A 12,228-nucleotide genomic window follows, 5' to 3' on the forward strand; every position below is an offset into this window, starting at 1 on the left:
ATCAGGCATGCACTCAAACATCCTACCAGTACAGAGCCCATCCCAAATCGTACCAGTTGCAGCAGCCCCACAGAACCCAACCAACCCTGTCAACGGGCCGCCAGCATCCAGCGAAGTCCGTATACCAGTCTATGCACCCCAACACCGGCCACCAGTATGCACAAACGCCAAACCATCAGACTATGTATTACTCCCAAGACCCTCACTCAGCCCATCAAATACCCCTAACCCCAATCCACCAGTATCCGGCGAGCCGAAACCAGCAGCATGCATACTACTACCCCTCAGACCCCCACTCAGCCTATCAATCATCTTTTACCCCGAACCGCCAGTACCCAGCAAGACCAGAACATCAGTTTGGGTACTCCCCACCAGACCCCCATCCAGCTCGCCAACCAGACACCCCCCAGAGCCACCACTATCCGTCGTGGCCAGAACACCAGCCCATGCACTTCCCACCAAACAACGCAGTGGAGCAGCAATACAGAGGGCCACGACCAAGCATCCCCGACTTCACGAACAGGGACCCGAGTGAGTTTGCCCGCCTCAAATTATCACTCGAAAACCTCCTGCCACCCAACGCCACTCAGCGGTTCAAGTACCAGGTCCTAGTGGACCACCTCAAGCTCGAAGATGCCCGCCTGGTGGCCGACGCTTACCTGAACTCCCACACGCCGTACTTCGACACCATGATGGCGCTGAACGAAAGGTTTGGACAGCCCCACCAATTAGCATTACAGAAAATAGCCAGTGTCCTCGAGGCAGCCGATATCCAACGAGGCGATGGGGCGGCCTTTGAGAAGTTTGCGCTTCAAGTGCAGTCACTGGTAGGCATGCTAACAACCCTAGGCCCAGAGGGAGACACAGAACTTAGATGCGGCTCACATGTTGCACGACTCCTCAACAAGCTGCCACCGGAGATGAGGTCCAACTTCCGCCGCACAATGCTCCGCGGCCCAGGTGCCCCCTACACCCTGTTGGAGTTCTCCGAGTGGTTAAAGTACGAGTCCTGGTGCCACGATTTTGATGCGCAGCCCCCTAGTAAAGAGCTGAAGCAGCGGTTACCTCAGAAAGTGGGCAGATATGCCACAGTCCTGCATGGGGCCGAAGACGACGCAGAGTGTGAAGTTGCAGCCCCACCTGAGGAGAAAGGGAGAGCTAAGGCCTACTGCCCCTTTTGTGAGAACTCTGAGCACTTCCTCAGCCAGTGTAGTGACCTGAAGAGACTTACAAAGGACCAGATTACAGAATGGATCCGGACTAAGAAGAAGTGCTGGCGCTGTGGTAGATCACATCAAGCTGCCCAGTGCGACCTCAGGAAGCCATGTGGCCTGTGTAAAGGCAAACACCTTCAGGTCTTGCACGAAGTGAACGCTAGGACTCAGAAAGAGACAGTCAAAGATGAAAGCTGCCTGACGAACACCACTACTGAGGTGCTCTACCTTGACAAGCCGGTAGACTGCAAACGAGTCCTACTCAAAGTGGTCCGAGTCATACTGCACCATGGAGACCGTTCCCTCGACACCTATGCCCTGCTTGACGACGGGTCAGAACGCACAATGCTTCTCCCTGCTGCAATCGAAAGGCTCGGCCTTGACGGAACACCAGAAGACCTGGCGCTGCGAACCATCAGGCAAGACGTGCAGACACTGAAAGGTGCCACCGTCTCACTCTCTGTGTCCCCAGCCTCACAGCCAAAGCAACGCTTCCACATTGAAGGAGCCTTCACCTCAAGCCGCCTGGGGCTAGCTGAACAGTCATATCCTGTGTCCAGCCTTAAGAAGAAGTACGGACACTTGGCCAGACTGCCGATTCAACCATTCGAAAGGGTCAAGCCCCTCATCCTGATAGGGGCTGACCAACCCCACCTCATCACACCCACCGAGCCGGTGAGGTTGGGACCCCCGGGCGGGCCGGCGGCTATCCACACAAGACTGGGATGGACACTACAGGGTCCCACGAGAGTATTGGAAGCCAACCTTCAGCCACAGCAATGTCTACTGACCATAGCGGAACCCCAGACCACTGAGCTCATGCGAAATGTGGAGAAACTCTGGCAGGTCGACACTTCACCATTCAAGAACGAAAAGACCGTCACAAGGTCACGCCAAGACCAACAGGCTTTGGACCTGCTCCGCGCCAAGACGACCCGCATCCCAGTAGACGGCATTCAGCGTTACGCCACTCCACTGCTCCGTAGGAGCGGCATGCCATTCTTCCAAGCCCCAAAGGAAGCAGTGATGTCGAACCTAAGAGCAACAGAGAGACGACTGACCAGGGACCCTGAGTGCGCCACTGCCTACTGCAAAGAGATTGACAAGCTAGTCACAACAGGCTCAGTGAAGAAGATAAGAGCAGACACCCTGACCGAACAGGAAGAGTCCTGGTTTATTCCGCATCACATGGTGCAGCACAACAACAAAAAACGCATCGTGTTCAACTGCTCCTACGAGTTCCATGGCCTCAGTCTCAACCAGTACCTGCTGCCTGGACCCACGCTGGGAGCCTCACTCCTCGGCGTTCTGCTGAGATTTCGGGAACACGCCGTCGCCATCTCAGGTGATATCAAAAGTATGTTCCACCAGGTGCACTTGCTACCCGAAGACAAGCGGCTCCTCCGGTTCGTGTGGCGGGACATGAGGAGGGAAGACCCACCCGACATCTATGAGTGGCAGGTGCTCCCCTTTGGGACTACGTGCAGCCCCTGCTGCGCCACATATGCCCTTCAACAGCACGTCACCGCCCACAGCACACCAGAAGACATGGCCCGGTTCTCTGTAGAGCACTGTTTCTACGTAGACAACTGTTTACAGAGCCTTCCAAGTCCAGAGAGCGCCAGACAGCTTGTCGACCGACTAAGAGAGCTACTAGCATCGGGCGGGTTTGACCTGAGACAGTGGGCGAGTAACGTGCCATCAGTTGTTGCCCATCTACCGCAGGAGGCCCGGTCAGACACCCAAGAACTGTGGCTTACTCAAGAGAAGTCGGATTCACCAGAGCCTATGCTCGGCCTCACATGGCACTGCAACATAGATACACTGGGGTACAAGCACCGAGAAGTCGAGTATGCAGCCTTAACCATGAGAAACATCTACAAAGTGCTAGCGAGCCAGTACGACCCCTTGGGCTACATCCTGCCCTACACAACAAGAGCAAAGGTGATCGTCCGCTGCCTTTGGGAGAAGAACCGAGAGTGGGACGACCCTCTCCTCCCCGAAGACCTAGTTAAAGCCTGGAAAGACTGGGAAGAGGAGCTGAAGTTTCTGCCCAGCACGTGTTTACCCAGGTCATACGTACCATCAGATATCGACCAGTCCCGTGTCACCAGGTCTCTTCATGTGTTCTGTGACGCTTCCGAACAAGCCTATGGTTCGGTCGCGTACCTGCGGACAGAAGACGAGACGGGCAGCGTTCACCTGGCATTCGTCATGGCGAGATCAAGAGTGGCCCCTAAGAGAGTCCTTTCCATGCCACGGTTGGAGCTCTGCGCAGCTGTCACAGGAGCACAGCTGGCAAAGTTAGTGGAAAAGGAGCTGACCCTAAAGATTGACCAGACAACACTGTGGAGTGACTCGACTACGGTGTTGATGTGGCTCAAATCCGAATCCTGTCGCTTCAAGGTTTTTGTAGGTACACGGGTGGCAGAAATCCACGACCTCACTGACACCAGAGCCTGGCGATACGTGGATACGACCAACAACCCTGCAGACGACGTCACAAGAGGCAAGGCTTTACAAGACCTCATCAAGCCCAATCGGTGGAGCCAGGGTCCAAAGTTTCTCCTCCAAAGCCCCCAGCACTGGCCAGTGAAGCCAGACACCGTGCCAGAAGATGATGAGTCAGAGGTCCGTAAGCCCACCTTCTGCGGTGTCCTGTCGACCGCGTCCACTCAACCTGCACCCGACATAAACCCTCACAACACCTGGAGAGAGCTTGTGGAGACTACAGTCCAGGAGCAACACGGGGCGGCCAGTGAGAGTACCCCACCAACCGCAGCCAACTACGAGCATGCTGAGACCCTTATCTATAAGAAAGTTCAACAGGAGAGCTTTCCAGAAGAGCTGCGCCTGCTGAAGTCAGGGAAGCCTGTGAAGTCCACTAGTCGTCTGCTCACCCTCTCACCTGAGCTCGACAATGCAAGTGGACTTATCCGCGTAGGAGGGAGGTTGCGTAGGGTGGAGGGCCTAGACCAGGCTACAGTGCATCCAATTGTACTGGACCCGAAACACCCCTTCACCACACTACTGATAAAGGACTATGATAACCGGCTGTGTCACCCGGGACCCGAAAGAGTATTCGCAGAGATAAGGCGAAACATCTGGATCCTGAGAGGCAGAGAAGCTGTCCGTCGGTACCAAACAAGCTGCCCTGAGTGCCGCAGATGGAAGGGCAAACCTACAGTGCCAAGAATGTCTGACCTACCCGCCAGCCGACTACGCCTCTACCAGCCGGCATTCCATTCTACAGGGATGGATTGTTTCGGGCCATTCCTGATCAAGATCGGTAGACGCACAGAAAAAAGATGGGGGGTCATTTTCAAGTGCCTGACGATGAGGGCGGTGCACCTAGACCTCCTCACCAGCATCGACACTGACTCATTCCTAATGGCATTGAGAAGATTCATAGCTCGACGAGGGACTCCAGCAGAGCTGGTTTCAGACAGAGGAACGAACTTCCGGGGCGCGGAGAAAGAGCTGGGCGAGGCCTTCGCCGCTATGTCCTCCGACCTACAGCAGCAGCTCGCCAAACGTAAGATAGCCTTCCTATTCAACCCGCCTGCTGCTCCACACTTTGGTGGATGCTGGGAGAGGGAGATACGCTCTGTGAAGACAGCCCTCTACAGCACTGTCGGGCGCAATCTGTTACAGAGGAAGTTTTACGAACCGTCCTCATTGAAGTAGAGGGCATATTAAACTCCAAACCCCTAGGCTACGTGTCATCCAGCGTCGATGACCTCGACCCTGTCACTCCTTACACCTTGCTGACGGGGCGGCCAGACACATCCCTGCCTCAAGTCGTCTACCCCAAAGAGGAGCTGATGAGCCGCCGCCGCTGGAGGCATTCACAGATCCTGGCGGACCACTTCTGGTCCCGGTTCGTCCGACACTACCTCCCTAGCATGCAGTCCCGCCAGAAGTGGCACGCCTCACCTGCCAACATCGAAGAAGGTGCTGTAGTCATGCTGGTCGAGCCACAACTGCCACGAGCCCTTTGGTCTATCGGGAGGATCGTCAAGACCAACCAGAGCGCCGATGGACGTGTGAGGTCAGCAGAGGTCAACATCAAGGGCCACACATACACCAGACCAGTGGCAAGACTCGTCGTCCTCCCTGCCATCCCGGACTCCAGTGAAGAAGATTCCGCAGCCTTTCAGGGAAGCAAATTGCACTAAGCAATTTGGGGGCGGCTGTTAGAAAGACTGCGGCTCTCTCTCTCCCCCCTCCCCCTTTCTCTTCTCTCCCTGCTCGCTGTTCCCGCTGTTCCCCCCCCCCCCCCTGCCAGAGGAGAGACGGTGTCAACTCCCGCGAGACTTCAAGAGAGCCCTTTATGTAAGACTGTCCCTAATCTCGCGATAGAGAGAGAACAAAGACTTTCTGGAAGCCCGAAGCCAGAGAAAGAACGTTAAATCCATTCATTCACATTATTAGACATTCAAGTGCTAATATTAGACTTGTTTACATCTGCTACGATCACAGAGTGCCTGTGTGCGTGCGTGACCACGTAAGTCCTTGCCTAATGCAGCTGTAGATAACTTGTTTGCACTTTATGGGGTTTGTTTGAGAGAATACCTGTTGCTAGTGCTAATAACACACATGCTGGCTAATAGGGCTGCCGGTCAGAGAATGCTATCGTAGGGTTTGAATGATGCAATGTTACCGTGCACTTTCTAGCATCTAATAAGTTTACATTGAAAGAAATGGCACTGCACTTGCTTTGTGTAGTGATCAGTGTTGAGGTTGTTTAATGTTATAAAACTATAACTGTTTCTGAGTTAAGCTGCACCACAAGAGGGCAGATACAGACCTCATGTAAATCATACACTGTATGAATGTATGTCATTTGAGCAGCTCTTTAGAGAGACCATTACTGTTGTTTGTTTGGTATCTGTTTAAGGCATGTTTATAATAGTACATTGTGTCAGACAGTACATCTATAAGGGCAATAACACTGTGTTTTATATTCTGCTTACTTACTACAGAAACCACACACAATTCTGCTGTTTGTAGCAACCTTTATTGGAAATAAATGGTCCTCGCTCAACAACGTTGTCGTCTACATCCTAACCGGTGCACAAGGGCGAACACAGCCTACCTAACCAGTGAATAGCAGAGGGTCCTTCCTTACAGTACAACAGGTTCATTTGGTTCCATTTGTACACTGTCAAGAGTTACAGACTTGTATGGGTCAATTTACACCCTCCTAAAGGAACCCACAAACTAATAAACAAATAAATCTCTTTCCCGGTGTTAAATATGGGGGTAGAAAAGAAAAGGAAAAATCCGAGCACACATATGGAGTTGGAGGTCCACCGATGAATGTGCTGGCCTGTCCTCCCCCAGCATTTCTCTGTGAGCGTACTTGCTCATAAAACGTTCCCTCTCTAAACGTTATCTAAACTCTACATGTGTATGTTCGCATGGCAGCCACCCCCCCACCCCCACCCCCTCCACTGCGATAATGAGAGGGGTAACACAGTACATCTGCCCTGGGGGGGGGGGGGGGGGAGAAGGGGGGAGAGGGGGGACTGTGGCTGGACGGTAGGTGCAGGGGTGTCGCACCAAATTCTGGGCCCAAGCTGGTACAAGGATTCACTGCAGGCCCCCCATGAATGTTCTTCATAGGGGGAGGGTATTTAACCCATTTAGACTGGGAACCCATTATTACACAATATGTGGTGCTTTAACTATTGAAAAATAGCCGCGCTGCGAGCTTGTAGACTATTTAAAAACCTACCGTATGTTTCTGTCAGTGGTGCGCAAACCTTTTCACTTGAAGGATCCCCCCCCCCCCCCCCATCTCAAAATATTTAGTTCCGGGGACCTCCCCAGAAGCAAAATTTTAAGATTCAAAGATTTTGCACACATTTTCACGACAGCAGATCTACAAGCTCACAAGCTCTAGAGCTTGTATATCTGCTATTTTTCAATAGCTAAAAGTATAAAATAATCAAGGCCCCTCCTCCACCTTGGGCCCTAGTAACTCCGTCCCACCCCCCTCCCCCTTGTGACGCCCCTGGGTGGGTGAAGGGGTTAAATGCATGGGGCTGATCCTGCTGAGCCAGCAGCAGTACGTTAAAGTGCAAGGTTTCATTGTAGCGCGTACAGAACGAGACTCCTGCCCATTAGTCACGCTGGTAACTGCAAAGACTCTTCGCCTCGCTTAACCCTTTACTAGTCTCTGCTGCAAAAACAACATGGCAGAGAGACTGTTGTCACTGTGTGTGCACGCACGTGTGTGTGCATGTTGTGTAAACGGCCACACGAATTGCGCCGCAAGATTACCCGCAATTATAATACCGAGAGTGAGCGAGCGAGCCTGTAGATGTGTGCAAAAATGGTTTGTGCAATCTGCAATGTGTGTATGTGAGAGGAGTAAGGATGGAACGATATGAACATTTCATATCACGATTATTGTGACAAAAGAAATCACGATTTATGATATTATCGCGATAATCAAAATCCATTATGCTGGGGCGGAACATTTGCCCCAAAAATAGCAGATCTACAAGTTGTGCGCTTGTAGATCGGCTATCTTTTGGCAAAGACATTTGATAGAGAGTGAAAAAAAGACTGTATCAAGTACGTATATTATAAGTAGCTTTTACCAGTTATAGAGGGTTTAAATGCCCGGATATGCAGCTCGGCAAATAAAAGGTGAATTGATCCCAGTGCATGACGGAGGACGATATCACGATAATTCAAATCTCCACGATACGATTATCGTGAGTGTTTCTTTTATCACGATAAACGATAATATCGTTTATCGTACCATCCCTAGAGAGGAGAGAGCAAGCCATTGCTTGAATACACACACACACACAGTGACCAATGGGCAGGGGGGGGGGGTCGTTCCCTGTGTTTTTTTTTTGTTTTTTTTTATTTCCGTCCTCTTCTTGAGCAAGCCTCCCACGCCACACGACAGTATACACTGTCCCTGAGGGCTTAGGGAGGGGAAGGCAAACATAGGCTACCCCCCCACCCCCCACCCCAAACACACACACACACACACACACACACACACACACACACACACACACACACACACACACACACACACACACACACACACACACACACACACAGACTTGCAGCTAGGCATCAGCAGCAGCATCACACTGCCTTGACCTCACCAGGCCACAGCAAAGGATTGACTCCGACTGTGGCGCAATGACATAACAATGGAACAAACCAACAGCGTAAACAAACCCATAAGAGGGGGGGAGGAGGGGGGGTGAAGGTGATTCAGTTCATTATAAAAAATGAAAGAAGAGTCGTACTCAATCACGTCCGCGGGAGGTTGAAAGGTAGTTACGTTTTTGTTTTGTTTGTGCATGCACTAAGAAAGAAATGGGTAGACGTCGGCTTGATTTGACTGAAATTGCTCTCTGCAAGTAAAGTGCTTTCAGATCCAAGAGTGGAATTTCTGATTGAAAAACCTAACGGTCAATAAGAAAAGGCAAAGCCAAGTCCTCTCTGTCTGCTTTGCTCTTAACTCATTTAGTGCCACCCCTTTCACCACTAGAGGGCGCCCAGTGGCCAGAGAAAATCCCATAGAGATATGCTGGTATATGCAGAAGCCCTGCAGCCATGACTTGCCTGAACACTTTCCTTTGTGCATGACTGCATGTACAGGAAGAGGATGAAGTTAGCTTGAAGTTAGCTATTGGCTACCAAGCATTTTAGAAGCCTTATTTTCGTCAACTTAGCCATGATTAAACCTTGCACACCTCATGCATGGGAAAAAAACAGAGAAGAATGAGCTCTGAAAAATCCAATGCAATCCTGGATTGCATTGGAGTGGATTTGTGCAGTTTGTTCACAGCTTTCAAACAAAAAAATCCGATTGGAAATCCGTTCAGGCATTCTTGAGATAAATTATGTTTTACATGTTATGTAAACAAACATGGCTGCCCTGTATGTTAGATGGGGTTGTATGGGGGTGGAACATGCAAAATCGCGATTGAAATCATGTTCACCAGATTTGATGGGGTCCAAAAAAAAAATTCAAAAAATTCAAAAAAAAATTTAATTTTTTTTTTTTTTTTTTTTTTAATATCCCGAACTTGTTCGGGATAGGCACCCTGTGATACGATCATATATCCCGAACTAATTCGGGATAGGCACTCAATGAGTTAAGTTAAGTCATGAGAGTTTGTCAAAATCAATACGAGTAGCTATTCCGGTACCTATACTGTATATTCATATTAATAAAACATCAAGTAGTACAACACGTGCATGCGGTGTACACAGACTGCATGCAGGCATTGCACGCGCACGCACACACAGCTTCTTACCCTTCAGTAGACATCTGTGTTGGCTCAGGGCTCTCGCCAGCCCATTTGTTTTAGTGCACCAGAAAAACGCCATTTGATCCTAATTAGATCAAAATGGAGCATGAAATGCCTGGTGATCAGTGCAGAGGAGCCCAACCCCGGCTGTTTGTTTTCATTACAACAGGTTTGATACAACAATACACTGACATCTCCTTGTAAACTCAACAAGGGCCCTTAATGCCCCATTGGGGCAGAGTGGAGACCCAGCCATATTGTTTCTGGCCAAACGTTCAGCAATAATAAAACAACAATTACCATCCATCATTCTCTCGTTTCCCCCTCTCATTACAAGTGCAGTTACCATAAGCTGCCAGGTTATCTTCATCACTACTCTCTACATACTCTGTCTACAAGTTACCATAAGCTGCCAGGTTATGGTAACCAGGTCAACCAGGCAACCAGGCCAGGTCTAACATGTGGACTAATGTGGTTAGAGATGCTCCGATATCGATTTTTGGGTCCGATACCGATCACCGATCAACTGGAATCAGTATCTGACTATCTGCTGATAGAGATATTCCCCATCACAGCGTCAAATCCATAAATTCTTCTATCTATTGTGTTACTGTAGCAGCATTTATATATTTTATGATTCTTCTTACAAAACATTGACATTGTATATTAAGTATAAACATTAGGAGATTTCAGGCTGAGGTCCTTTAGTATCCAATTCAACTTGTAGGAGTTGAAGCTGAGGTTACATTCAGTCCCAGAGATAAATATTGTGAAAATAGCTGATCTAGCTTGCAGATCGGCAAAGCCGATACCGTTCAAAGCCGATGGAGGCATTATCGGCCGATCGCGATGACTCACCGATCAATCGGCACATCTCTAGGTTTACACAGACCAATGCATATCCCTACTGTACACAGGGTATCTGCACATTTCCCAAGTTCAAATCCAATACTTTTTAAGGCTTTTTAAGGATCCGTGGGGACCCTGACTGTACAAGACTTGTGTAAAATCGTGGCAAATTGCCTCTGCCAGCAATACAGAACAAGGATATACAACAACCAATCTGAGAATCCACTCGGCTATCTGTGATGAGAGATTATAGCTGATTACAAAAATCGGGGGGAAATCTTATGTAAGACATTTTCTTTGAAGGTTATTTCCCACCCTCATTCTAACCTTGCTTCTGTGGAGCTTTCTCGGCTGTAGATTAAAATAGAAATCAGGCTACTTCCCCAATGGTTCTTGCAGGAATTCAAAGTTTGTAGAGCATTGTTTTATATTTACCACATGATGGTTGCTTCCATCCCAAACCCATTCATGTTAATTGGTTAAAATGGGCCTGAACCATCAGGTGGATGGTTTATATTGGGACAGCAAACTTTCTTGGTACACAGTAAAAAATAATGTTTACAATAATAATGTATCTTTGTGTCCTATTTTGAGAATAGTATTATAGTAAAAAATGTTAAGATAGAGAAAATAGCCGATCTAAGCTCACATGCGACACATTTTGATCGGGTAGATTGGCTATTTTCGCTATTTGTTTGTTTAGAAATTATAACATAGTGATTGGTTAATTTAATTCCAAGAGTGCAGTCCACTCTGAATTTCACTACATTATGTACAAAGAGCACACTAGCCACTGAGTGAAACTCTTTGGCACACTGGTGATATTCCATTACACAGGCATAAGCAGCCCTGCTGTTTTCCACCGTGGGATCGCCGTGTTTTCAGTATGCTGAGCGACACTTTCAGCAAAAACTCACAGAAAAGAAAATTCATAAACAGGAACATAATTTTCACAACCCAGTCCTTACCCCAGTCTTGTCACACAGGCGCAAGGTGTTAAAGGAACCCACTGCAAAAAGCTCGCCATCTGGAGCCCAGGACAGAGAGGTGACTGGATAGTCGTGAGGCGATGAGGAGAACAGCAGACGCCCATAACTGTCCCACACCTGAGCCAGGACACACAGGCACCAATACAGAGTTCAACAACACGTTTTTTTTTATATATATACTGTATATTTGGGGGGTTTATGCCTTTATTGATAGTATAAAGTGGAGATAGACAGGAAATGGGGAGAGAGAGACGGGGAGTGACACGCAACAAAGTTCGTCGGGATCAGGACTCGAACCCGCGAAGCGCTGTCAGGCATCAGAGCCTACAGGTACAGTATGTGGTATGCGCCTGGACCGCTAGGCCAGCAGGCACACCAACACCTCATTTATGTCCAACAGTGTGAGTAGACTAGGGCTGTAACTAAATAATTTTATTTGTAATAATTATTCAATGAACTACTTAAACTCTATATACCTCGTTGAACAGGGATCTTTTAGCCTGGAATCAGACGAATCCGCCCTCCATTTCTCCTCTATACCAAATGTCTTCGCCAAATATAGCCGATCTACATGCTTGCAATGCAACACATTGTGAGCTTGACAGTAGATAGGCTATATCGTCAGAATGTTCATCTATTACAACATGTCCGTTGTAATAATGCCCAAGTCAGAATTATAACTTTATTATAATTATAAATTAAAACTTAACCCTAATTAATCCTAACCCTATAATGTTGAACGAAGACACTCATTCACACATTTTTAACTCAAATACCTGGAACGCGCCCGAGTCGCCTTAGATTTGAACCACTTTAACCATTAGTTTATGCTTTAACTATTGAAAAATAGCAGATATACAAGCTCACAGCGCGGCACCGAGT

General features: G+C 48.8%; 1 protein-coding gene across 1 annotated transcript in view; it reads right to left on the reverse strand.

Moving 5' to 3' along the window:
• The window catches only part of ift80 (intraflagellar transport 80 homolog (Chlamydomonas)), an 83,938-nt gene that overhangs the window by 60,822 nt on the left and 10,888 nt on the right, over positions 1–12,228 (reverse strand). Inside the window, exon 5 of the mRNA XM_080731209.1 lies at positions 11,326–11,463. Within this exon, the coding sequence (XP_080587335.1) occupies positions 11,326–11,463 (138 nt within the window). The remainder of the gene's footprint in view (positions 1–11,325; positions 11,464–12,228) is intronic.

The sequence above is a fragment of the Nannobrachium achirus genome (genome assembly GCF_963921795.1).
Source record: "Nannobrachium achirus genome assembly, chromosome: 8".
Taxonomy (NCBI): domain Eukaryota; kingdom Metazoa; phylum Chordata; class Actinopteri; order Myctophiformes; family Myctophidae; genus Nannobrachium; species Nannobrachium achirus.